This window comes from Talaromyces amestolkiae (genome assembly GCF_001896365.1).
Source record: "Talaromyces amestolkiae strain CIB chromosome Unknown scaffold11.1, whole genome shotgun sequence".
Lineage (NCBI taxonomy): Eukaryota > Fungi > Ascomycota > Eurotiomycetes > Eurotiales > Trichocomaceae > Talaromyces > Talaromyces amestolkiae.
In genome coordinates this window covers 800,869-827,767 of record NW_024468047.1, presented here as the reverse complement: position 1 = coordinate 827,767, position 26,899 = coordinate 800,869, and the positions used below count along the sequence as shown (strand labels likewise).

The 26,899-nt window shown below is 48.8% G+C and overlaps 9 protein-coding genes across 9 annotated transcripts; 6 read left to right on the top strand and 3 right to left on the bottom strand.

Moving 5' to 3' along the window:
* Window positions 1-115: 115 nt before the first annotated feature.
* BHQ10_006229 (uncharacterized protein) lies at window positions 116-9,671 on the bottom strand (the record flags this gene model as incomplete). Its single annotated transcript, XM_040878792.1, has 8 exons — window positions 116-857; window positions 905-1,041; window positions 1,096-1,531; window positions 1,590-1,910; window positions 2,367-2,758; window positions 2,809-6,354; window positions 6,404-9,483; window positions 9,545-9,671. The coding sequence occupies 8 exons, from the start codon at window positions 9,669-9,671 to the stop codon at window positions 116-118; spliced, it is 8,781 nt and encodes a 2,926-aa protein (XP_040734733.1).
* An 862-nt stretch (window positions 9,672-10,533) lies between these two features.
* BHQ10_006228 (uncharacterized protein) lies at window positions 10,534-11,771 on the top strand (the record flags this gene model as incomplete). The annotated part of the gene is made up of 5 exons (XM_040878791.1): window positions 10,534-10,555; window positions 10,625-10,676; window positions 10,728-10,860; window positions 10,918-11,214; window positions 11,268-11,771. The coding sequence occupies 5 exons, from the start codon at window positions 10,534-10,536 to the stop codon at window positions 11,769-11,771; spliced, it is 1,008 nt and encodes a 335-aa protein (XP_040734732.1).
* A 247-nt stretch (window positions 11,772-12,018) lies between these two features.
* Window positions 12,019-13,326, top strand: BHQ10_006227 (uncharacterized protein; the record flags this gene model as incomplete). Its single annotated transcript, XM_040878790.1, has 1 exon — window positions 12,019-13,326. The coding sequence occupies one exon, from the start codon at window positions 12,019-12,021 to the stop codon at window positions 13,324-13,326; it is 1,308 nt and encodes a 435-aa protein (XP_040734731.1).
* Window positions 13,327-13,715: 389 nt separating this feature from the next.
* On the top strand, window positions 13,716-14,326 carry BHQ10_006226 (uncharacterized protein; the record flags this gene model as incomplete). The annotated part of the gene is made up of 4 exons (XM_040878789.1): window positions 13,716-13,736; window positions 13,810-13,935; window positions 13,996-14,193; window positions 14,252-14,326. The coding sequence occupies 4 exons, from the start codon at window positions 13,716-13,718 to the stop codon at window positions 14,324-14,326; spliced, it is 420 nt and encodes a 139-aa protein (XP_040734730.1).
* Window positions 14,327-14,874: 548 nt separating this feature from the next.
* On the bottom strand, window positions 14,875-15,795 carry BHQ10_006225 (uncharacterized protein; the record flags this gene model as incomplete). Its single annotated transcript, XM_040878788.1, has 1 exon — window positions 14,875-15,795. One exon carries the CDS (start codon window positions 15,793-15,795, stop codon window positions 14,875-14,877), a length of 921 nt encoding a protein of 306 aa, XP_040734729.1.
* Window positions 15,796-16,588: 793 nt separating this feature from the next.
* BHQ10_006224 (uncharacterized protein) lies at window positions 16,589-20,107 on the top strand (the record flags this gene model as incomplete). The annotated part of the gene is made up of 1 exon (XM_040878787.1): window positions 16,589-20,107. One exon carries the CDS (start codon window positions 16,589-16,591, stop codon window positions 20,105-20,107), a length of 3,519 nt encoding a protein of 1,172 aa, XP_040734728.1.
* An 872-nt stretch (window positions 20,108-20,979) lies between these two features.
* Window positions 20,980-22,745, top strand: BHQ10_006223 (uncharacterized protein; the record flags this gene model as incomplete). The annotated part of the gene is made up of 2 exons (XM_040878786.1): window positions 20,980-21,423; window positions 21,486-22,745. The coding sequence occupies 2 exons, from the start codon at window positions 20,980-20,982 to the stop codon at window positions 22,743-22,745; spliced, it is 1,704 nt and encodes a 567-aa protein (XP_040734727.1).
* A 196-nt stretch (window positions 22,746-22,941) lies between these two features.
* Window positions 22,942-23,608, bottom strand: BHQ10_006222 (uncharacterized protein; the record flags this gene model as incomplete). The annotated part of the gene is made up of 3 exons (XM_040878785.1): window positions 22,942-23,017; window positions 23,084-23,424; window positions 23,480-23,608. The coding sequence occupies 3 exons, from the start codon at window positions 23,606-23,608 to the stop codon at window positions 22,942-22,944; spliced, it is 546 nt and encodes a 181-aa protein (XP_040734726.1).
* Window positions 23,609-24,500: 892 nt separating this feature from the next.
* BHQ10_006221 (uncharacterized protein) lies at window positions 24,501-26,883 on the top strand (the record flags this gene model as incomplete). The annotated part of the gene is made up of 5 exons (XM_040878784.1): window positions 24,501-24,748; window positions 24,803-24,878; window positions 24,933-25,297; window positions 25,345-25,773; window positions 25,821-26,883. The coding sequence occupies 5 exons, from the start codon at window positions 24,501-24,503 to the stop codon at window positions 26,881-26,883; spliced, it is 2,181 nt and encodes a 726-aa protein (XP_040734725.1).
* Between the last annotated feature and the right edge of the window lie 16 nt (window positions 26,884-26,899).

Sequence of the window (26,899 nt, the reverse complement as noted above, 5' to 3'; positions counted from 1 at the left end):
TGATTGCTCATAAGAACATGAATTTACTAACTTGCAACCGTGAATACTCTCGAATGGTATCAATAAGAAAGAAACATATACATAGACACACCGAAGACAACAGCTCAGAGCTAACTTAGGCAGATTTCTCTCCCTCTTCTTTCTGCGTCACCGTCGCCCTTCTCTTCCTCTTCAACGCAACCTCAACCGGATCCGTAAATCCATCACCTCTCAACCACGCAAGCCCCTTTCTCAATCCAGCACCCTCAACAGCCTCTGGGGAACACTCAAGTACAGCACCAAGAAGAGCCCATGACGCGACTATAAGTGCCAATTCGCCTGTCTTCCACTCACGCCAGTATCTGCGTTTCACGCCTGTGGCCCAGGCTGAATAGATAGCTGAGCGAAAGATATAAGTGAATGCTCCTCTTCCCTGCTCAACAAATGCGAATGGTAAACCGCCCAATGCGCCGCTGAGGAAGAATCGCTTCGTGGGCAGGGTTGAGCGAGGAAGCAGGCTATTCAGCAGACATATACTTCCCCAGAAGGAACCGGTTGATGCAGACAGAATAGCTGTTAAGCTGAGAATCCGCTTGGAGATTACGTTCATTGATGAGAAAGGGCTGGAGAGAATTTTTTTGTAGCTGCCCGCTGACATGGCCAGGGCGGTGATAGTGATAAATCGAACTAATGCAGGAGCAGTATTCAAGATATGATGCAGGAAAGCAGTGCTGCAGCTTGGTGTGCTGGGATGAAGCACGGCACATGACAACGAGGCAATGTTCGGATGCGCTGGGGAAGTCAATGGCGAGATTGCCTTGACTTGTTTGGGAAGAGGATTGAGGTTGCTAGGATGTAAAATTGGCGAGATGAATGCCCTAGATAAGTTAGTCTCTTATCTTGCTCGGAGGTTGTTTGAACGTACGGCCATTTCAAATCTGCAATCGAGCCGAGGGAATCGACAAGATCATGCTGACTCGGCCATGATACAGCAGCTGGAAAGTGCTCAGGGCGCTGTGGAATGTAGCTCCCTGAAAATCGAAGTAGCATATCACCCATCCACTATTCCAAGAATTAGCTTTTTTTTTTTTTCATACAGCATCCAAATGAACATACCTTAGGTATAGTCTCCCGATCAAACACAAACGCATGAAACAACTGAGCGCACGAAATAGGCATCAACAACCAACTCCCAAACCACCACGGCTTATACTTCATATACCCCTTGATATTCAACGCATTGTACAAAAACTCCAGACTGCGAGTAGCCATATAAATTGCAACCGTCACGCGGAGTTTGCTCTGTGGGCTGATACCCAATGCAGCACCAGCAAGACTGGCGCCCACAACGGGTGCGTATTTTGAGGTTAAAGCTTGTGAGAAGCGGGGGTTTCGTTCGCGGAAGGGTTTTGCGTCGTCTGTGCGGAGGTTTGCGCGTAGGCGGACGAAGAAGCGATATAAAATGCGGTGGATGAGAAGAACCAAGGAAAGGGAAAGCGCGAGTCGAAATTTGGGAGAGCGGAGGTAAGGTTCACGAGGTGCTTTTTTGGTGCTGCATCATGACTCATTCAATACTTCAATGCCTTAAAAAGAGGAAGAAGAAACTATACCTCGTTTCGCCTTTTCCAAGCCGTGCAGTAACTGCTTCAACCAACGACATTCCACTGCTAACACCTAGAAACACCCTCAACGACGCCCGAATAGCAGCTACATTGTATTTGTTGGATGTCCGCACAATGCTCTCATATCTAGACGGCGTTGGAAGACGATTGTTAAATGCCGAGGATCGTTTGAGTATGCGCTCGTGTATGACTTTGTACTCCCTTGCGCTTAGAGAGACGCGCAACGCATTCTGGACGAGAGGATGAACAGCCGGCGCCGCGACATCGTCTGGCGGCGGACTCGGTTGTGGGGGCGGCATTTCGGTAGACCTGACGTTAACGTCAGGTAGACTAAGTGATTGAGAGATTAATCATTTGATGGAGGTACATCTGAGAATGGATGGGAGGATAGTTGTTGAGAGAAGACGCAAAGGATCTTGAAGAGAAGGTCATGAGGTTACTCTAGTCGTCGATCTGGAGAACCTCGGCTCATTGGTTGCTTCCCCGCTAACCCCGGATGGCTGAGATGTCATAGCGTCTTCTTACTACGTACGTATTAACCTTCATTATCATTTATGTATGTATACATGTTAAATGGTATAAAAAATAAAGAATGATTCTCCGCTCCATATAAATGACTATACACATGTTGAAAGCCCCAGATAGAAACAGGTATCACTCTGTGCGCCTAACTGAACGCGATTAGGAAAATAACAGAAATCCCCAATACCACCGAAGCACCATCTATCATCTTACAAATAAATATGAGACACAACGATACACTACCAGAAACTGCACCATCCAATCCAGTGCTGACAGATATTCTCAACACTAGTCGCCTGGGCTAGAAGTTTGTCGACCTGATCGCTCACGTTGAGTTCTTCGTTGGGTCTAAAGTCTCGTCCCGTGAGCTTCTCCTTGACTCGAGCGAGGACTTGTAGGGCGCGTGCATTCTGTGCTTCGCGAGCTTCATTTGCGACTCCTTGTGGTGCGTCGAGAATGCCGCCGCCTTCCAAGATGGATGCTCGACGATGACGGGTAAAATTGCTGGGTTGGATGCCGTGTTCTAGGTTGACATCGTCCACAATTGATTGTCGGCGGTCAACAGTAGAGAATGACGGTCTTTCGGGTGACTCGCGAGTTCCGAGGCGCCAGTTGATTAGAGGGTCATGAATAAACTAAATGGTGTTAGTCAGGGTCAAAATTAATAGGGAGAATATATGCTTACAGCTTCAAGCACAGCCATCAATGAGTCCTTATTCTCCCGAATGACGCGCATAACAGCTTCACACGTAATACGATAGCTTCCCTCGATGTTGCTAACTTCCATAGCAAACGTCAACATACGCGTGAGACGGAACGGCACTCTTTCCGGATACTTCTCCCGATGCATTGCAATTTCGAAACAGTCGCCGAAATCGACATGCACAACTGTACCCGTGAGTCGGTCAAGCAAAAGGTTGGAAGGATGTCGATCTCCGAGACCAAGGATATATCCGACCATCGAGGTAACACCCAAAGAACGCGTGTAATTGGTCCGTCGCTCGAGCCAGGATTCCGAACTCTTGCTCTTTAACCAAAGGACGCGGTAGAGATCTTTGCCTGTTGTATTGTCCATAGCGTAGCCGAAGACCTCGACCTTTTGCATCAAGGTAAGATTGTCATAGTCGGGTGCCATCTGCAGCATGATACGATGTTCGATGTTGAGCAAAATACGGCGGCTTTCACGGTATTCCTTAATAAGTGCATGCAATGTGTCGCTGTTGGATACCCAACCGATCAAACCCGAGTTTTGAGACAGAGGTATGGCTGGGAATTGTTGAACGGATAGATGTCTCTTGAAACTTTCGCTATCGTTGTCTAAAAGTGTATTCACGAGACCGAATAGCTGCATTACACGTTCATCTTGTCGGATATCCTCGTGTCCTTTGAGAGCGTACATGTAAGAGTTGCCGTCGCTACCCTTGAGTATCATTCTTCGAGGTCGTTTCTTTGTTTGAAGAACGTGTAAGACGGGATCGAAGCTCATGATTCTAACGATCGGCCTGCCTGGACGGAATGTTCCGGGTACTGCCAAATCAAGATCTGATACCTCCTTCAGTCTTGGCGACACGTATTTGAGATCAAGTGTTAGTAGTTGAGGCAGTTGACGGGCGATCTTGCGGAAGACATTGTAATAGAGCTCCCAAGCCTGGTTGAGATCACCAAGCTCTTCAGTTTCACGATACAGTAGGCAGTATTGTCTAGCTTCAGCAAGATCACGACCGAATGCTTGTGTAAACGAGACTTCCCTCAAGGTTTGAGCACCTCTATCAAGCAAGTCATGAAGAGGGGCCAATGTAGCAAACATTCCTTCCACATTGTGGTCACCGAAATACAATCGCGATGCTTCCTCTAGACCTTCATGCCATAACTCATGCCACAAAACAGCAACACGGATCAGTTCATTACTGACGACGTCGGCCTGTTCAACCAGTTTTGCACTATGCTGTCTCATGCTCTCCATAATATAGGTAGCCGACTGAGATCGTCGTGCGACATTTGACTTGATGGCAACGGTCACAGGGTACACGAGTGCTTGCGGATGAGCTTTGCCAACCTCGGCCAAGAGGCGATGAACTGCAGTGCGGACCTTTGCGTTAGGCTGGTTGATACGGGCAATCAATTGTGGTGTGACTGCCAGCCAGGTGTCAATGTTGACAGAAGTGAAACCCTCAGTCACAACACTATTAACATCTGTGTCCCCTCCATAGGTAAACCACAGCGTGAGCAATCTCAAGGTGTCCTGTAGCGAGGATGTAGAAGACAGTGAGATGGAACGGAAGAAGCCACGAATCGCTGGAAGAACATGCTCATTGATGATATGACCAGGAACCGAGGAGCCGTCACGACTCTGCTGAGCAGCCAGGGTAGTAACAACCTCGAAGTTGGCCAAAGCCCAGGAATGCCAGGCTTTGTAAGAGTCGCGATTAAACTGAGTTGCAGCCGAGTACGCATTTAGCACTTCTCGAACATGTTCTGGTCTCCAGTCTCCGCTTTGAAGAGCTGTCTGCCATTCTCCCTGTTTCAAGTAACTCTTCGCGAGAAGCTTCTTCAATTTTGTGACGTCTCCAATTCTGGACCGAAGGTGGTTGACATCAGGGTTGTTATCAAGCATGCCATTGACTCCATTTGTGCCGTCATGGTCAGTATGATTCGCGAGCAAAGCATTGTACCTCGTGAGATCATCAGCAAGCACAGAGGTGAATTCCTTGAGTGATTGCAAAGCGTCGACTTGGTGGCCTTGAGCCCATGCGAACTTGAAGCGAGCGTATTTGACTTCTGGTGGCACCACAATTTCAATGCCATTAGGCCCTGAAATCTCGGTTTCCAGAGATGCCAAAGTACGTTCAGCGATACCCATGCGATTTGATTTACGGCACAAGTTGGCGTATTTGATCAACATGTCCATATTTTCATGCGGCGGTATGACAAGTTGTCGTACCTTGAGCATTCTTTGCCAAACCTCTGCGTTCTGTTGACAGCCCAGAAGTCTCTTATTCCATGTTTCGCGCATCGCTTGCTGTTTTTCGGGATCACCAACGTTCTGCTTGAAGACGATGATCTCTTCAAGCTCTGCAAGCATTTGTACTCGCACAACGACATCATATGCTCGGTTATATGATTCTCCCAGAAGGGCAGAAAGTTCGGTGTCCAAGCCGTTGCGCACCTTTTCAATGTAAAGGGCCGCTTCTTCGAATTGATTGCGGTTGATGGCCAAAATAGCCCCAAAGAAGGATCGATCAGGGGTATGCTCTTTCATAACACCAAGATAAGAGTCCATAAGGTCCCATTGACCACGACCCCAAGCAGCCGCAGCAGCTAGTGGTGCAATTGCTCGTCTATGTTCCACCGAGGCTTGATTCCATTTCTCTTGAGCTAGATCAGAGAGAAGTTTCCACTCTCCGAGAGCATGTAGACACCGCATCTTGCCCATTGTGATACCAAAAGAATCTGGATCTTGTTTTTCACGTCGTTTGTAAGCTGCAAGTGCTTCTTCCCAGCGCTGGAGCTTCTCGAACCAAGTTTCTTTGAGCTCAACATCGCGATATGCTTGAGCTTTACGGAGAATACCAATGGCTGCATCAGATTGCTGAAGCTGATTGTTGATCGTAATCAAAGCCTCTACAGCGCTGGAGTTTTGATCTTGTTCGAATTCCAGCTCTTTGTAGTGAAGCGCCTTGGCAAATGCATGGCACTTGCCCGCATAGCGGCCTAAAGTTCGGATATCAATAGGTAGAGCCTTATCATCATGCTCCATATACTCTGCGAGATTGAGCAGAATCTGAAGAATTTCTGGAGGAATGTTTGGAGATGTCAATGCCTTCTCAATAGAACGTACGAGTTCCTCTTGGTACTGGTCGTAGAGTTCCGTCCAGCATGACACAAAGGCAGCGTTGAACAGGTCCTTGGCTAGAGGTTGATAGATACCAGCCAAACTGGCGCATGCTCTCAACGCTGGTGACGGTGACTCTTTCAAAAGTTCCACGCTAAAGCGCCGAATCCATTCCTGCCAGTCTTCGCGCGTTGATTTTTGCGAAGCATCCCAGGCATTCTTGAGATGTTGCTGATTCACTTGCATCTTCTTCTGTCCTATCTCAGCGTAATTTGTATCATCCGCTAAAGTTCGGTAATTCTCGTGAAGAGTCAAATCTTGTGGAAGAGACTCGCCCTTTTGCAATTTGACAACATATGATTCGTACGAGGAATTAGTGACTTGATGCTGCTTCATGATCTGTTTTTCATTAGTTGACCATCATAGGGAGAAGTTGACGCAAACGTACCTTGTTGATGAGCTGAATATAATGGGTGAAATCTTGTCCTAGTTGGAAAATGAGAGCACAAATACAATCCATAGCGGCTTTTTGAAGTGTGCGGTCATTGCTTGCAATTACCCGGGATAAGGAATGGATCATGAGCGAGGCAAAGTCAGACACGTTAACTTCGCGAGACAACTTGCCCAGAGTCTCAATGGCAGATTTGCGAATGTTAAGAGGATTTTGAACCTTGTCAAATAGGCGCACAATAGATGGGACAATCAGGTGCATGTACTCCTCGCCACTAGAGCCAAATATGAGGAAAGTATGTAGGATGCGTTCGGAAGGCTGTCGACGTGGAGAAATATCTTTTTCCAAAGTGTCCAACATCAAAGGAATCAACCCAGCTAGGTACTTTTTAAATTCTCCTTCGAGTGCGGTGGAGATCGCCTCAATCAAGGAGAGAATCGTAGCCTGTACTTGATGATTCGAGTCCCAATAATCGCGGATGGTGTCGATAATTTCAGGTAGAAAAGCTCGGATGTGTTGGCGGACAATATTGACAAGGATGGCAAGCTGATTGAAGTAAGACTCTAGTCGACCAACAGGGGAACTTCTGATCACCCCCAGGAAACCTGGAATGATTTGCCCAAGGAATGATACACATTTCAAGCCGAGGGTCTTGAATATCGTGACAATGGCGTCAATCACAGCGGAGTGGTATTGGGCTAAGGAGTTCTCCCGTAGTATGTTTTGCAGCAAAGTATTGATGACCACTGTTGGATAGTATTCTTCGCTGGACGGTGTAAGGCCTTGCATAATTAGGGCAACATCAGAAATGGGCTGAACTTCGTTGATATAACGAACATCGGGTGAGATCTCGCTGATTTGTTGATACTTGTAAGGATCTAAAGCTCCTAGGATACCCAGTAATTTGATGGTTTCCTTGCGAAGCGAGCCAGCCTGCTCGGTCTTGATGATATTGATCAACACAGCAAGGAGTTGGGGATATTCCATGTATGGTTCAATGACATAACCAGAGTTACTGGCTAGTTGACCTAGTGTTCGTAAGGCGGCTTCTCGTTTCGAATGTGATGAGAGGTCCTGCAGAGAATCTAGAATGATTGGCATAAGCTGCGGTAGGTAGTTTTTCATTTCGGAGCCACCAATGTTTGCGAGTTCTCCAATGGCCCGTAAAGTGGTTGACGCCACATTTGCGCTAGGATCGGTCGTTTTGGGCAGTAAGGAAGTGATCATAGGGTCAACATATGATCTTATAAGCTTAGTTGCATTAGCAACGAAGAGGCTAATGAGCTGTGCGCTCTCCTCCTTTTGCCGAGCTGTGCTAGCGAAACCTAGCCCTGTCAAGAGATTGACCAGAAGCTTTCTCAAAGGAGGGAAGACATATGCCGGGTTGACACTGGAAAGACGTCCGATGATACTGATTGCTGCTTCGCGCACAGCAAAGACCTCGTCATTAACTGCCAGGAACAAGCATCGGATATTCTCTGGTTTGGCTAGATGACGGTCGAATTTTCGGTCCAACGACAACAGAACTGTACGGCGAATCTCAGGATCAGGATCGCCGACTCCCACAGTAAGCAATTTATCAATGACTTCGCCAACGACCTGTATGGAGTGGCTGCTTGTCTGATTAATGATAGGATCATGAACGAAAAGCTGGCAGCAAGTTAAGGCAGAAGCTTTTCGGATCTCTGGATTATCGCTTTCAACATATCTAATGGCGACGTCTCGTACAAATTCGTTTAGTATATGACCGGAAAAGTCAAAGCTGCCCAAAGTATGCAAAGCCAAGGCAACTTCTGTGTCTGAATGAAGCTCCTGTGGGGTGTAATCTTTGGCAAATGAAGGAAGAGGTGGTAAGCGGTTTTCCGGGCATCCTAGAGGCCGGAACGGTGTGCCACAGAGGATGATACTCAACATGTCGAGTAATTTCTCTTGTATCGTGGCTTTGATAGGAGGGATATAATGTGCCATATCTACCAAGGCTTGGGTTAGAGATTCACTGAGACCGCAAGCAAATATCGGGTCAAGCAAGGCTTCCATGTACTTGCTGAGGGCTTGGCCGACTGCCAGCGACAGCATACTGATGCACTCAAACATAGGTCCTTCATTCACTCCTGCACGGTTTCTTGCTTTCAATGCCAGGCCTTCCCGAATGTAAACTATTATGGCGTCGAGGTATTGTCCAATGGCAACACCGACTGCGTTGGCGATCTTTCCGATCGCAATGAAAGCGGCATTTCGTTCTTTCTCCCTTTTGAGTTGTGCTTGGAGGTAAACCATGAATCTGTGCAAGTAGTTATTTGTAAAGTCCATGGGCGCATAGGAGGCAAGGATCGGAATCGTGCGGACAACCTGGGTCCGGATCTTGGGGTCTCGATGATCTTTTAGACGGAGCACGATCTCACAGGCGTTTCTGTAGTGCTCATTCATAAACATGGCACCTTTGAGGAGAAGTTCCCTCAGTATCAAGAGGGAGCCGTGGATCCAGTCTACATTGCTGGACCTGAGATCCTGCAGACACTCTTCGTAGATGCGCGCAAACCACTGTTGCTTCACGCCGACATCTCGGGCGGCGATTATTTCGAAGCATTCGCTTACAGCCTCGGCGGCAGTCTCTCGGATAAGGACTTTGGGATCCCGGAGAGCGACCCAGACAAGCTCGAATACTTGGGGTACAAATCCATATAGTAAAGTAGGTGATCCTTTGGCGAGTTCCCGTATGATCAATACAGCAGCGAAGCGCCTGCTTTCTTGCCTCTCTGATTGTAGCCATTCTAGTGCTGACTGTATTTCACTTTCCACCAACTCCGCCGTCAAAGCACCGCCGGGTTTTGCGAGTCGGCCGAGCGATCGAGCAGCATAGACGAGGACTGCATTATCGTTGCTTCGTAGCGCACTTCGTAAATAACTTGCAAATCGTGTTGTCTTTTGTGCGGCATCTACTCCATCAAAATCGATGAGTCGGTCGAGCGCTAGAAGACCGCCAATTTTTTCGTTGGCGTCGCTGCCCGTGACGACTAGTTGGGCAATGCGCTGGCTAACGGCATTGTAGAATTCGAGGAATTTCTCGGGCGCCCAGTCTGTCAAGAGCTATCAGTTAGTATACGAGCTTTCCCAGAAAGGGCGGCTTGATGAACGCACCTCGAGAAACTGTGAGAACATTGTCGTAGAGCTCAAAGGAAGCTCTGACACGCGCTTCTTCGTTCTTGGACTTCAGCTCAGTGAAGAGCCTCTGTACAACGTCCGTCACCGGACCTGCTTGCGCCATGATGGGTAGCGACACGGCGCACACATCTGACTATTGTTTCGGTTGCAAAGGAGATTAGCAGAGCGACGTGTAAATCTAGTCTGTCACCGACGGCAACATGACTTAGATTGAAGAGTGAAGTTGAGGTCGAGACTCTTAGTTTAGCGGAAGCCTCCAGCGGGAGCCGCGCAGACGCACGGGCCATCCCAGCATATCATGTGCGTGCTCCTTCCTTTTTCATCCATCACACCAGACACATTTCATAGCTGTACTTCCACTTATGCTTGAACAGCTACTGTTTACGATGTAACCAACTACATAGTGGGCTAGGTTGATTCAGATCTGGTCCAGACTACATGCACAGCCCGACAACATGGCAGACAAGCAATGTCAAGCCCCAAGGTGTTTCCTATACTCTTGGCACGAGGGACTGTTCTCTGTTCACGAGTCGAAACTCATGTATCATGTCAAAATGCTTGTCACTTTCGGAAAGTGCTCGGAACGCCTGAACGAAACCCAGCCTTTCCGACTCCCGCCCGACTGCAAGCCGGTCTGTTGTGACTTATCTGGAGCCAGACTGGTGGCGCCGTCAATTAGATCGACCATATGCTGACGCCAATGACCTTTTGTGATAGCTATTAATCGGTTTTTGCAAATAAACAATGGTGATTGGCTAACCAGACAGTCCTTACGCCATCGAGCACACCATCAAGTGCCGTGATCCATAATATGGGGGGCATATATAAGGAGTGAGGGGCACGCACCAATTAAGCAAATCGGGATTTCTACTCCAACTCTTCAACTTATTATATAATAATACAAGATCCTTGTAGAGAAGCTTCGATCTATAGCAATTGCCTGATCCTGCAAAATCGACACCAAAATGGTCAAAGTATTCTTAACTGGTAAGACATTGGCACTCTGAATACCTACGTAGATTGTTGACGTCGTGCTGACATGATCGTTGCAATTAGGCGGCTCCGGCTTCATTGCCGCCCACGTTCTCAACATTCTCCTTGAGCATGGGTGAGTAATACTACAAAGAATCTCGACGACACTCGCTTATACTATTCTCAGATTCGAGGTTGTAACCACCGTGCGATCCGCGCAAAAAGGTGACAAGATTCTCGAGGCATACCCCAATCTCTCAAAGGACAAGTTGTCCTACGTCATTGTCGAGGACATTGCTAAAGAAGGCGCTTTTGACGAGGTACAATCACATAAAGCACCTTCGTGTTGAAAACGATCATTGCTAAAGGATAGATAGGTCCTCAAATCTGGCCCAGCCTACGATTATGTCATTCACACGGCCTCTCCCTTCCACTATAACTTCACCGACCCTGTCAAGGAGATCCTCAACCCAGCCATCAACGGCACTAAGGGCATTCTCAACGCTATTAAGAATTATGTTCCATCCGTGAAGCGAGTGGTGATTACGTCTTCTTTTGCGGCCATTACCAATGCGCCCAACCACCCCAAGCTCTATGACGAGTCCGTGTGGAATCCAGTCACATACGAGCAGGCAACCAAAGACGATAAGTTTACCACATACAGAGGTAGTAAGGTATGTCACCCACGCCCTCCAGGAAAAATGGAAGTACATACTTACCAGGACAGACATTTGCTGAAAAAGCAGCATGGGAATTCGAGGAGAAGGAGAAGCCAAACTTTGACGTAGCAACAATCAACCCTCCTTTCGTCTTTGGTCCGGTCATTGGCTACCTCAACAGCCTAGAGAGCCTCAACACTTCCAATCAGATCATTACAGATTTTGCCTTGGGCAAGAAGAAGGACGACACTTCACCAAAAGAGCAGGTGCTATGGGTCGACGTCCGCGATGTGGCTCTTGCTCACGTCAAGGCTATCGAGGTCGCAGAAGCTGGCGGCAAGCGATTCTTCACAACTGAAGGTTTCCTTAGCAACAAGGACCTTGTGGATGCTATTCGCGAGACACAGCCAAAGTATGCGGCCAACTTGCCAGATTATGGCGAGGTTGGAGAGTTCCCTCACCCGTATGAGATTAACAACTCGAGGATTCGCAATGTTCTGGGCATCGAATTCAAGTCGATCAAGGAGTCGGTTGGTGACACTCTTGCTTCGCTCGCGAAAGTTGGCTTGTAAAGAATCTGTTGGGGAGGCGGTCTGTCTGTGATAAAACATATATAGAGTTGTAGACACTCAGAAATTCAAGAGAAGTTATGGTCTTTGATTCTCTAGCATTAAAGCGCGCAGATGGTACGCGTATAATAATGTTCTGCGCTGATGGTGCTACCGCCCGCCGTAGCGGACTACCGTCAACTTTTCGGCGATACTTTTCATCAAGGAGCTTCAAATGTGAGACCGCGTCAACAGCCGTTACTATACAGCCATGGCGGCTCCAAAACTTTCACCAACGGCTAATCTGTTGAGAAATTCTCGTCTTTTTGCATTACCGACACCATTGACTACCGCGCCGCGACCGGTTACATCCAAATTCGTCAACGAGTCGAGTTCAGCAMCCCTTCCACACCCGACCAGAGCCGCCATTGAAACACCGCCATCGGCCCTCCATCAAGGAGACTGGGGCTTGAAAAGAGCACTACCAGCAAAATCTACGATCGAAAGGTCCAGCAAGCCTGTCATTCGTATCAATGCGCTCGACACCTTCGAACATGTCACCGACTTCGATTCCGCTGGTGACCACACCATGACCCTGACGAAGTTCCAGGAACTCCATATCCCCGTTTCTCTACCACAGACTGCCCGGAAGAACCAAACAAGCTATGGCAAGGGCCATGAAAGCCCATTCGAACTCCGATACGATAATGTCTCCACTAGCGAGGGCGCAAAAGAGCTTGATGCTAAGTTATATCGGCAATCCGGGCCGTGGCTGGGCGGTCAATCCGAGGTCCAATTTCAAGCCTATCTACAGTCACTACGTCGTCGAAGACCGGAGTTGTTGGAAAAATTGCGAGAGCAATACGAAAACAAATTGACTGTTGAGCGTCGATCGAAAGCGCAGGATGAGGGTGGGTTGGACGCTGACCAGACCATTGAGCCGGTCAAAGTCACCGATGAAGAGTTCCAGGCTCATTTGAAGAGACTGCGGACGAACAAGAGGCTGGCTGGGCCCGAACTTAGTCGTCTTCTGGATCTTCACACCTTGTCATCCGATCTCCCGCAATGGGCTGTAGGCACCAGTTACTACGAGGCGACTGCGTCAAACTTGGCTTCCGTTGCCTATGCAAACCAAGGACCACCACGAACCCACCCCTCGGCTGGTCTTGCCTACACTCGATCAGGCGCAATGATCTACAACCACCCCTCATACGGACCTCAGCAAGCCATGCGCCCTGTCCAAGCTCGTGTCTTGACTGCCAAGACAAGGAAACGACGATACAAGCGCCGTCCTGTTCTCGGTGTTGCCGGTATTGCATATGAGGATGAGGCCGAGAGCATGGAAGACAACACTAGGGGTGTCGAGTACCTCGACCCATCGATTCCTGGTGGTGGTAAAGTCCTGGTGGTCCCTAAGCGAGTCTCGATATCTTCCCAGGGAACAATCAGCCTGGAAGCCAACAGGGCTGAAAAGGATGTCATGGCGCCCTATGGTCTATCCAACTATGATTCCAGTGACCCGACCAATATATCTCCGGCAGCACAGTCGACGAAACGGGATGTTCCTCGACTGGTTTGATCCTTTTGCAATGAGAATGGATTGATTAGCCGTGTTTAAGCCATATACTTTTGTGTACCTATACATTGTAAAATAAACTTTTCTATCGATATTATCTGATTCTCACCCCAAAGCTTTCCTATATATATTTTTTGACATGCCATTTCTACCATACATAGTATGTCCTCTTAACAACATTTATTGTTAAAGACAAATCACGTGACTATAAGCGATGCCAAGACAATATAACCCTTTTGGGCCGGAAGCGTGGTTTTTCGTGGTCTTGGCTCACGTGACTCAATAACCGGGCGCCAAGCCCGCACCAACCCACACAAGATTTCGAAATAATATCTCCAATTCAGCGTCAGACGGAATCCAACTATTTCGACAATCATCATCAAACCGCCAAAATGGGTCGCGTCCGCACAAAGGTACGAAGCTCTTACCTAGAGAGACGATTTGAGAATGAGTGAGACTAATTGCTTAATTTCTGGGATTCAATAGACCGTCAAGAAGTCCGCCAAGGTCATCATTGAGCGTTACTACCCCAAGTTGACGCTCGACTTCGAGACCAACAAGCGTCTTTGCGATGAAATCGCCATCATTGCCTCCAAGCGTCTTCGCAACAAGGTTCGCCTTCTTCTCAACCGTCGAAATTCGGTAGCAATAATGTACTGATTGTTGGAATAGATTGCTGGTTACACCACCCATTTGATGAAGCGTATCCAGCGTGGTCCCGTCCGCGGTATCTCCTTCAAGCTTCAGGAGGAGGAGCGTGAGCGCAAGGATCAATACGTCCCCGAGATCTCGGCTTTGGATGTTTCCCAGTCCGAGTCTGGTCAGCTTGATGTTGATGCCGATACCAAGGATCTCCTCAAGAGCCTCGGCGTGAGTTTCCCATTACCTGATTACAAAATACATTGTTTATCTAATTCGGTGTCTACAGTTCGACTCTCTCAAGGTCAACGTTGTTCAGGTCTCTCAGCAGCAGCAGGCTGAGCGCCCTCGCCGCTTCCGGTAAATCATTTCTTCCGACAAACCTCGGGGGGAAACCACTTGACGAGCAAGGGATGTGTTTTTACTTAATGTCGTGAAAGTATCAATGATCTCTTATTTTCGGCACCCACAGCGACAAAAAAGCGAAAATGACTTTCTCACGCAGGAAGATTGTTCTCTCGAAAGAGATTACTTCTTCTTAATGCTTTGATGATGATGTAGCTAATCTTGGCTGTCTTCATTGACACGACAAAGATACCAAAAAATGAATAGAAACAGGATTTCCCAAAAACAAGGTGTCGCTGATTCTCTCCGTCATATCGACGGGAGATGATGCTTGATTGCCAATTGCTTTTTCCTTTTTCTTTTGCCTACATATAGCCCTTGTTCCTACCTTTCGCTCCGATGGGAGTCGATGCTGCCCTCTTTTGGCGATGTCGAGTGGAGGCCACCTCTTTGAGTTATGACTGTCAACGTCAGCCGTAGTCAGATGGTAGACTGTACGTCTCTTCGTGGCTGGTCTTGTAGATCCATCTACGTTGTAGTATTGTAATTTCTTGTTGACGAACCAACTCAAATGATATCAAGCACGTCTTCCTCGACTGGCTCATCGCGGTCATGAGTTTGCTTAAGCTGCTCGTGTGTTTTTTGAGGTACGTAACCCTCAATCGAACCTCCTGTACTGTCTCCTGGGCGAGCAACAGGAGCCGCTGGTATATCGCCGTGCATGTCAATGTCTTTCTCTTGGATGTTTACGTCCACACGACCTTGTTTCCTAAATGTTGGACCAGTGTCGCCTCGTTCAAGAGCGAGTTGATTCGCTGCCGCTGAGGAAGTTTCATCTTTGACAGTGAGCTTCTTCATCTTTTCAGCCAGCAGATCCTTGCGTTCGAAAGCTTTCTTAGGTTCTTCCTTTTTCATCTGTCGCGCTTCTTCCAATAATTCAAGCGGCTTTGTCCTTGAATCCACTGCTCGCCTCTCCCATACCGGCTCCTCAGCCAACTGCACACGTAGATACAAAGCCCGCTCAGCGCATTGATCCGAGCACCACATCTCCAACTTTTCACGAGGGACAACCTTCATATCTCGACCTCGACCATTGTCTCCGCTGCCTTTTGGACCCCATAAAATTCGAAACTTAGCATTAGGATCCTCCTTTCTGTGTTCACGAGGACATAGCGCATAGCCGCATCGACCTTCTATATTGCGCTCGAGAATGAGATTATCAAAATCTGTGGGCTGGAATGGGACAAGAGCCGCTTTGAGAGCTGCGGCATCCGCTGTAGATGGTTGCGCGGGATTTGCTGATTCTGACGACGGGAACTCGATGAGTTCTAGTATGCGGTCTAGTATTAAGGCTTGGGCGTCTTTTTGGGCTTGGATTTGGTTTGCGTGCTGTAGCGCGATAGCCAGGTGTCGTGGATTCGGGGGCTTTTCGCCGGTGTATTTGTAGTTTTTGGCCTGTTCTGTTGTGGGAGCGTTGAGGTGTGACATGGTGATGGAGCTGTAGCTGTAGTGGAAAGGCGGAAAATCTTCAGTGGTGGGGTTGTTGTGATCGCTGAAACAAAACGCTGCGGCTTAGTTCTAATGTCGCAAGACCTGAGCCATCACTTCTAGCGAAAAGCAAATCTGAAGCAAGATACGAATATCTGAAACTCGTTGCCCTACATAGTATAACTAAAAAAAGAAGAAGAGAGTGTGAGTGAGTGGCGGGRGATGAAACGGGAAGCTCAGCGTCACTGGTGGAGAGCCAAGGCTGCTGCTCCCCACATCCTTCTTGCTTTAACTGTAGCAACCCCCGTCAACCTCTTAATCTTGCTCTTACTCTAGTCTTATACTTATTTTGATATCACTACGGACCCTGTCTGCTGTCTACCTGATGCTGCCTTTGCGTGTCCGGGCCACCACCTACGCTTCGTCCTCATTTGTCAGTTTGTGTATTTGCCAGGACCTGTCCAGTGTCTAACTATCGAGGTAAGGCCAATTGTCCCGCAGTCCGCATCAACCCGTGGTTATTGTTGTTGACTTGGCGCCCTTGCACAGCAATTCTTACAGTAACCCCAAGACCACAACATAGTTATCGTCATGTACAGATTGTCCACATAAACAGATGTCTATTTGAGAAGTATTCGATTCTGACTACTGCATTAGCCGGGTTGACACTTCAGCCTCGCTCCCTTGAAGTGTGTTGTCACTTTCCCCTCATTGCGCTAATCCCGCTGCCTACGAACAAACACACAACACTTCCCACCACACAATCACGCACTCCCGGAGCATTACCAGCCAGATGTCCGACCCGCCGTTCACGGTCAAGGCTCTTTTTGATTATACATCAGAGCATGAAGATGACCTTCATTTCTCAATCGGCCAGGTGATTACCGTGACCGCAGTGGAGGATGCGGACTGGTTTTATGGGGAATACAATGATAATGCTGGGAAACAAGAGGGAATTTTCCCTCGCAATTTTGTCGAGAGATTTGAGCCTACAGCTCCGCCGAGGCCAAGTCGTCCGGTAAAAGCGAAGAAAGAGGCAGATCCGGTMCCCCCGCCAGCACCTGCGGTCGAGACGGAAGAGCCCGTGCAAGAGGATGAACCAGAGCCAGAGCCAGCTGTTGAATTGCCTCAAGAAAAAGCTATACCACTCCCATCTTCCCCTCCAGCTCCTGTTGCTGAGCCGATTGTTCCTGTGGTTTCGCAGCCACCAAAGCAGCCACAGCCTGAGCCGAGTACTGCTCCTGCGGCCAAAGCTCCCCCTCCAGTCGTCTCCAACAAGCCGAGCTCAAATGCATTCAGAGACCGTATTGCCGCATTCAACAAACCTGCTGCGCCTCCAATTGCTCCTTTCAAACCGGGTGGTCCAAGTTCTAATACTTTCATAAAGAAGCCATTCGTCGCACCTCCACCAAGCAAGAATGCATACGTCCCCTTACCAAGAGAACAACCACCACCAAAGGCGTATCGTCGTGAAGAAGACCCGGAAATCGCCAATAGAGAACCTCCTGTATCTGAAAATTCACTGCCGTCCCCACCCGCTGAGCCAGCTCAGGACGAGGATCAACCGAAACCGACGAGTCTGAAGGAGAGAATTGCTTTGTTGCAGAAACAGCAGTTGGAACAAGCGAACCGTTTGGCCGAGGCTGCACAGAAGAAAGAAAAGGCAAAACGACCTCCCAAGAAGCGAACTGACACTCAGGAAGCTCCCCCAGTGCCCGCTGCCGCTGAAAGTACAGAGCTGGAGCATACAGAAAATCCTGAAACTCCTCGCGGTGAACGTCAGTCTTTTGAAGGCGAAGGTGGTGAGGATTCTAAGCCAGTGCAGCTTGCTTCTCCTCCTCTCCCTTCTCGGGAGCTTACGAGTGATACGAATGATGCAGATTACTCAGGCGCTGCAGACACTGAAGATGCGGAAGAAACATCGACAAGTAGGGAAGACATTGATGAAAGGCCTCGGGCGCAAAGGCATGTTGTACAGGAAGAGCCAGCGGCTGATAGTGATGACGAGGCAGCAGCAGAGGACGACGAGGAAGAGGAGGAGGAGGAAGTTGACCCTGAAGTCAGAAGGAGAATGGAACTCAGGGAGCGTATGGCTAAAATGAGTGGTGGCATGGGCATGATGGGTATGTTCGGTGGTGGTGGTGGTGGTGGCTTGGGCATGGGAATGCCTCCAAGAAAAGCCAAGGCTCCTGAAGATGCTGGAAGACAAGCAGAAGAATTGGAACCCCCCAGGTCTCCATTACACGCTCCTCCCGTGCCAATCATGGCACTGCCTGGTATGAATGTTCAAAGACCCTCCGTGTCCTCGCCTAAGGAAGTTGAAAAGGAAGAAGAACATGAGGATGTGCCAATTACTCAACAGCGTTCCGCAGAAGAGCTACCAGATGTCGAGGATGTTGTTGAAGAACATGAGCCCGCACCGCGCAAGTCAGTGGACAGGGCTCCTCCACCCCCTCCACCGCATGAACGTTCCGTCCCTCCTCTGCCTTCTGCAGAGAGCAGGCCACCTCCGCCACCCGTTCCTGTATCGCAACCTGCACCACCCCCTGTGGCATCGGAATCGCGACCTGCGGCTCTGCCACCAAGACCTCTTACGTCTCCGAGTCCTGGCTCCGAATCAGATGATGAGCTTTCAATCCATACTAACAAAATGTCACTGGATTCAACATTGACGCAAGCAGCGCCTGCCAGTCCACCACCACCTCCTCGCCGTTCTTCAACATATGATTCTGTTAGGTCTGCAACCATGTCGGAAAAGCGATTCAGTCGCGGGCCTCCACCGATCCCAAACAATCCTCCTCAGACTCCCTCCTCTCCACCGCAGGCTCGACCTCCACCACCACCTCCTCCTCCCGGGGTGCTAACTCGACAAACCACATCGGATTCTAGACACAGCATTATCCAATCACCAATCGCTAGGGATCATGACATACAAGACGAAACGACCGAGTACGAAGCTGATTATGACACTGATATAGCTCCCACCGCAAAACACAAGGACGCGCTCAAATCGCACGGTCGAGAATCCAGTATCGAAGACGGAGGTGATGAACTGTCACCTCAGTCTCCTCGATTTCCACCTCCGCTTCCACCCACAGCTCCTCGTGCTGTACCTCCTCCCCTACCGCCTAGTCAGCCGCCTAATAAAAGAGCATCGATGGACATTCCACGATCTGCGCCACCTCCTCCACCACCTCCTGCAAGAGATCTGACTACTGAGGAAGAGGAAGACGATGATGAATATGATCCATACCGATACGACTCTGGTCGTCCAAGCGTACCTCCCCCTCCTCTACCTTCAAATCCTCCTCCACCACGAGAAGAGTACGATGATCAAGATGATAGCCCTGTTTCTTTGCCACAGGCTCCTCCTCCGCCTCCTCCTGAAAGGACTGTTGCTCCACCAGCTCCACCACATGAGAAATCTGTTCCTCCTCCACCTACCGAGGCTCCTCGATCCCGGCAGAGTCTTGATATATCTAGGGCCATGGCCAACGCTCGCCGATCTATGGACATTCCACGCCCGTCCGTGGATATGGGTTTCATCGCAACCGATGTAGACCTTGCGGAGAGCACTTTCTGGTGGACTCAGCCAAAAATTCCTCCTCCTGTGTTCCAGAATCGCAAAGACTTGTTGTTCGAGATTGAGGAATCAACTTCAAGCAAACGCGGCGGTAAAACTACGGTCAGCAAAGACGTCTATGTTTTGTTTGCGGACTATTCGCAAACCGTGATCAAAGTTCGCTTCGATGCAAAGAACCCGAGTGATGTAACTTTTGAGCAACGACACGAAGCGCCTCCTAGCAAACTTCGACAAGACCAGCTAGAGACTGCACACGAAAGATTCGGAAGCCGGATATCTGCTGCTGCCAATTCGGTACAAAATACGACCGTGGGCGATGGAACATCTTACGGTCTCATCCAGCACTTACTTTCACCACTTAAGGATGTGCTTTTACCAGTGGGTACCCGGGCCTACGGTGCTTTGGTTTACGCCAATTTAGCCAATGCATCTGTACAGCAAAACGATGAAATCCGAGCTGGCGATATCATCAGCTTCCGCAATGCCAAATTCCAAGGTCATAAGGGTGGGCTTCATCAAAAGTACAGCGCCGAAGTTGGCAAGCCAGACCACGTCGGAGTCATCGTTGATTGGGATGGGACGAAGAAGAAGATTCACGCATGGGAGCAGGGTCGTGAAAGCAAAAAGGTCAAGCCGGAGAGTTTCAAGCTGGGCGATCTCAAGAGCGGAGAAGTCAAGGTCTGGCGTGTCATGCCTCGAAGCTGGATTGGATGGGATGAAGATAAATAGTCTCCTAGTCGAACTGGGCCAGAGTTTATGTTTATATCTGTGTAAGTAAGCAACCGCAGTCGTCAAGCTGTGTGTACACTGTCGTTAGGACATTGTTTCTACGTGTGTTGTCGTCATCGTACCGCGTTCCTGTCAACATACAGTGATTTCATTCTATTCTATCTTTTCTATTGTTCAATGTTGATGATAATATGCATGCCCATCATCGCTTCGTTCCAATTACATGAGTATCAAGTCTTTTGTATGCTGATCTGTACCTAATGCACATACACATGCACTGATTATTTCCCATTCGATCATTGCTTCTCCAACGGCTGGCAAATACCAAATAGCCGGCCGGAAACGTTCCGAATCATAGTGATAGGCATCAATCTCACGTGGCTTGCCTCCGGCCGGAATCTTGCTTTAGTCACAGTACTGCGAAGTGAGTGGTGACTAGTCAGTTAAAACTTAGCACGCAGTTATCTCTAGACTCTAAAGGCGGTCTGTCAGCGACGATAGCCGGCACCGGAAACCCTAAGCCTTCAAATCGGCAAAGACGGCACTTCGGCGGCCCCGCTGAGCCATCTGTGGTTGGCCGCGAACGGGATACATTCTGCTATACGGCCAATTGTGTTGCTTCTTTTCAATTCTTACTGTCCGTACCGACTCTAGATTTGAGACTCTACGGAGTATGGTCTAGAGGTTTTCTTGAAGTTTTTGTTTCTGGCTATCTAAGTGGAGCTACGTCAAAGGGAAATTGTCGTTGATTCGTTCATGGAGCACTAAAGAGGGGGGAAGCTCCATTCGTATAAGATGGCGATGATATCAGGAATAGTTGCGTTTTTCTTTTCTGTTGTTCACGATGCACGCTCAGAAGAAAGGTAGATTCGATGGCAGGTGAAGACGAGTATCTGGAGAAAACCTATGTGGTACCTGCGACGGATAGTACGAATCAGGTAGTGCCGCCTATTGACCAAGATCATGGTCTTCGTCACGAGAGCAGCCATGACAGCAGCAATAGCGACAGTGACAGTCTCCCTGAGCCTACGTTCGAGTCAACTACAGCGTCAAAAGAAGTAGGAACACAGCAAAATGCTGTGACAACCTTGGGCACGGAAGCGGTCGACCTCGAGCGCAGCGGGACTCGCGCCTCTTCCACAGTTGAATATTCAGTCTTTTCGCCTGGCATGAAACGATATATCGTCATTGCCGCCTCATGCGCTGGATTCTTCTCGCCGATATCATCTCAGATATATTTCCCGGCTATGAATACGTTGGCGAAGGATCTGAATGTTTCAATTTCATTGATCAATTTGACTATGACCAGCTATATGGTACGTACACTATCCCCATTTGTCCTGGACTACAGGCTCCGAAACAATTGCTTATGGAGTAGATCTTCCAAGGAATCGCACCCGTCTTCATAGGTGATTTCGCAGACAACGCCGGCCGACGACCGGCATATTTCATCTGCTTCGTCATCTACCTCGGCGCTAATGTTGGTCTTGCTTTACAAAACAGTTATGCCGCTCTCTTCGTCTTGCGATGCATGCAGAGCGCGGGGAGCAGTACGACAATCGCTTTGTCTGCTGGCGTCATTGCAGATGTTGCCTCCGTAGCTGAGCGAGGGAGTTACATGGGGTTTGTGACGGCTGGATCCCTCCTTGGTCCTGCCCTAGGCCCCGTCATCGGCGGTCTTTTATCGCAGTATCTTGGCTGGAGAGCCATATTCTGGTTTCTGTTTATTATTGCTGCCGTATGGCTCSTGCAGTTTATTGTATTCTACCCCGAGACAGGCCGCAAGATCGTGGGCAATGGCTCAATCCCACCGCCGAAATGGAATATGTCCCTGATCAGTTACCTGAAATCCCGCAAAGAGGTTTCAGAAGAAGATCGACTCGCTGCGGAGAGTACTCTGCCCGCTGCTCCACGCAAATTATCATTCCCCAATCCGCTGCCGACGCTCGCGATAGTCTTGCAAAAGGATACAGCTGTGTTATTGATCACGAACTCGATCTTCTTTGCGGGATTTTACGATGTGGCTGTGGCCATTACGTCGCTGTACTCGGATATCTATGGCCTCAACGATTTGGAGATCGGGTTGTGCTACCTACCCTTCGGAGCGGGCTCTGCACTAGCTGCGTTCGCGAATGGGAAGTTTCTAGATGTGAACTATCGCCGTATTGCGACTGAACTGGGTCTTCCCGTGCAGCGGAATAGGCACACAGATCTAAAAAACTTCCCAATCGAGAAGGCGCGATTACAGATTGCGTTTCCGTTGATTCTTGGCGCTATAGCGCTGATCATTGTGTTTGGATGGGTGTTGGATTACGGTGTTCATCTCGCTGCCCCGACGATCATTACATTTTTCATGGGGTTTTGTCTGACGGGCTCGTTCAACACGGTTGGCACGTTGCTGATTGATTTATATCCGAATAAAGCTGCCACGGCAACGGCGGGGAGTAATATCACACGTTGTCTGCTTGGGGCTGGTGCCACGGCTGTCATTGAGCCGATGTTGACTGCCATGGGGACCGGGTGGTGTTACACGTTCATTGCATTGGTGATGCTGGCTACGACGCCGCTGTTGTTTATTTTGATTAATTACGGGCCGAAATGGAGGGAGGAGAGGCGACTGCGTGAGATGGCAGATTAACGATGACGGCGATGATGATACATATAGAGAGCTTTTGCTTTTTCGGTTGAGCGTTATGTTATGCATATTTCGGATCAGAGATACCTTGATATTATATAGTTTACATTGTTCAATGTACATAGAGCATTCAGCATCATACCACAACAATCCATGCATGTTGTTAGGTCTAGTAACCTGTGCATCTCGAACATCTCGTCTAACCAAATGCAAAGTAAGCACGCTCCAGAGATATTCTCTCCGACTCCCACGCCAACCAATCCGACCTCGTAGTACTATATAAGTTAGTGAGACCATCCATAGACACAAAGACTAAAAGAAAGGGAGGGGTAGAAACATACGGCAACAGCCCCATAGCATTAACCTTCCAAATTCCCATCCCCAACAACGCAAACTGCATCAACACATAAACCGCCTTGCAACCCCAGATTTTCGCCCTGTTACTCTCCGTCTCGAACTTCACGAACTGCGCGTTTGTGGCAATCAGTCCCTGGATGGGACCCTTGAAGAGCATGAATACCATCATGATGCTGAAGATTTGTAGACTATTTCCGGACATGTACATCATGATTGCGTTCATGGGGATTTGTTTGCTAGGGGCGAGGGCGACTTCCCAGGCCTTTTTGAGTTTGAGGGTATCGGTTTCAATGGGTTTGCGGTCGACGGCTGACTTTGTTTCTTGCTATGAACATTGTAAGTATGAGTTGAGATATTGGTAGCGCGAGGGGTGGTAGTACCTGCTTGCCTGTCGCCTTGGTGGTGAAGCCGGGTGGGTTGCGAAAGCTGGTCTTGCCGGCGCGTTTAGCGAGAGGAGTATTCATTTCAACGACCCATTTGGGCGGTGGTATAGTAGACGTCAAAGACATCTTCGTTTATGCGACGCTCAAGACGCAGAGAGTAGTAGACGAGATAGTTCAGTGTTGGTCAGAGAGATGTCGTTAGGACAGCGGATCCAGCGGAGATATCCACAAAGCGTCTGGGATGTACTTGATTGGCTGAGCGCACCTTCTCCTTTCTGAGCTCCGACTGTCTCGGTCGTTCTTCGATATTATTTTGTCTGCTTCATCTTATGTCGAATGGCGTTAGATTGACGACTCTGAGTATATCAAGCTCATAATCACGTTAGACACCGCAACCGACATGCAAGGCTGTTGTTCTAACCACAGACGAGTGCACAGCGACAGTTAACCACACCCCGAGCCATCGCCTCCTCGACGATTCGATTATACACACCCTATATCTTCGCCTACGAGTCTACCTACAAATCGCCATATATCCATGGAGACTACTGCGCGCCAGTGACAGTCTCACTCCTACTAGCCCGACCGAACGCCCGACGCGCAATACACACAAGACACATCGACAACCCCTCACTCTACTCAGCGCCCATCGATCCATGTGATCGTCTTATCGCACAGCACTGACACCGATTAAGGCGTTTCCCATCCCTCGTACCAATCCAATCAAAGGAAAGACGTCTGATTCTCTGCCTTTTCCTTTTCGAGCGGACCGAGATATTGGCTTTATAGCCCCTCATAATATTACTTTAATACACCATGAGTTCAGGCGGAGGAGATGCGAAGCTCTTCGCAAGGGTACGTTACACGCGAGTCATTCCTCATTACGATGTTTGTGTCGATTCATTTTTATCTGCACATCTGTTCTCGACCTTGGTTATGTGCAGTCGCACCTTGTATCATTTCTCCTAACACATATCCCAATTCAATGTAATATGCTAGTCATACTGCAAACGTCACCATGTTCATCAGCGTCCTCCCCTATCATCCATACCAAAGCTCACTCTATAACCGTTCACCACAGGGCAAAGTCGCCGAGTTGCGCCAGGAACTCAACAGCGGAGGAAAGAAGGACAAGAACCACTCGGCAAAGAAAATCGCCCTGAAAAAGATTGTCGCAAACATGACCATGAGCAATAATGATATGGTTGGCTTGTTCCCGGATGTCATTGCCTGCATGACGATTCCGAGTTTGGAGATCAAGAAGATGTGCGTATAGGAATGCGCTTGCTTAGGGACAATTGAGCTGACAGGCGTGGACAGGTGCTTTCTATACTTGGTCAATTATGCGAGGGTGAAGCCGGAAATTGCGCTCAAAGCGTTGCCAATTTTGGTTGATGTACGTGCTGGATAGGAACTTGGGTATACATTTGAAGTATTAACATTTGATCAGGATATGGACGACCACAACCCGCTAGTTCGCGCTCTTGCTCTTAGGACGATATCATATATTCACGTTCGAGAATTCGTGGAGGCGACTGTACAACCTGTGAAACACTTGATGGTCGATATTGACCCCTACGTCCGGAAAACTGCCGCTTTCTGTGTCGCCAAGCTGTACGATCATCACAAGAAAATGGTTGAAAGCTCGGACTTGATTGACCGGCTGAATAAAATGTTGAAAGACGAGAACCCTACCGTTGTGTCTAGTGTATTAGCCGCTTTGGTGGATATCTGGGAGCGCAGTGAGTCTATCTCATTGACGATAGATTATGCCAGTGCGTCGAAAGTGGTGTCTGTTCTAGCAGACTGTTCAGAGTATGTCTCTCTTCTCCTTTCTACGAGTGGCGCTAATTGTTGTTCAGATGGGGTCAAACATACATATTAGAGTCTCTCATGGCCTATGTGCCTAAAGATTCTGGCGAAGCTCTACTCTTAGCCGAACGTATCTCACCTCGTCTATCACACTCCAACTCTGCAGTTGTTCTGACTTCGATCCGGGTCATTCTCTATCTCATGAACTATATCAGTGACGAGAAACAAGTCACTGCTCTGTCAAAAAAGCTGTCACCGCCGCTAGTCACGCTGTTGTCAAAACCTCCTGAAGTGCAATACCTTGCTTTACGAAACGCCATATTGATTCTGCAGAAACGCCCCGAGGTTCTTCGAAATGATATCCGTGTCTTTTTCTGCAAATATAATGACCCAATTTATGTCAAAGTCACGAAGTTGGAGTTGATTTTTATGCTTGCATCAAAGGAGAATATTGGTGTCGTCTTGGCTGAATTGCGAGAGTACGTCTATTTCCTCATTTACCGTTGGGTTTCGCTGACTGTCATAGATATGCGTCAGAAATTGATGTGCATTTTGTGCGGAAGGCTGTCCGAGCCATCGGTAAACTGGCTATCAAGATTGAGTCTGCCGCACGACAATGTATCGACACTTTATTGGAACTCGTACATGCCAAGGTCCCTTACATCGTCCAAGAAGCTACAGTCGTGATTCGCAACATATTCCGCAAATACCCCAACCAATACGAAGGTATCATTGGAGCAGTCATTCAAAATATTGACGAACTCGATGAGCCTGAGGCCAAAGCAGCAATCATCTGGATCATTGGGCAGTATGCGGACCGCATCGAAAATTCGGATGGTTTACTTCAGGACTACTTAGCAACGTTCCACGACGAGCCTATCGAAGTACAGCTCGCGTTGCTCACAGCGACCGTGAAACTGTTCATCCAACGGCCCACAAAAGGTCAACAACTAGTCCCCGAAGTCCTGAAATGGTGCACCGAGGACACTGACGACCCCGACCTCCGTGACCGAGGATACATGTACTGGCGTCTTCTATCAACGGATCCAGCTGCAGCTAAGGAGGTAGTAATGGGCGAGAAGCCCCCTATCACAGCCGAAAGCGAGAAACTAGAACCCAACACACTGGAAGAGCTCTGTCTGAATGTGGGCACATTAGCAACCGTCTACCTCAAACCTGTCCAACAAGTGTTCCGTTCGGCACGACCAAAACGGCTCGGCGATAGCCCTGCACTCGTCAAACGACCGGGTATGGCCGAATTGCAAAAAGGAGGCTCATTCCCATACGACGCTACATCAGCCGGATTAACAGCCGTCATCCCACCAACCTCAACTGCTCCTGCCCCTGCACAATCGAACGGGAACGCAGGCGACCTCTCTGCCGCCGTCCATGCTGCAGACGCTTACTTCAGTAACGTCGCGTCTCAGCAAATGGCGAATCTCGACCTGGGCGGACGAGATGATAACGGGCTAGGCGGGTTAGGCGGAACAGGCCAGATGACGCAGTACGTGGTGAATCAAAATCAGCAACAGATTTATCAGCCGCAGGGGGCGGGTGGTGCTGCTACGGGGGAGTTGCTTTTGCTGTAAATTAAGCCTGATACTA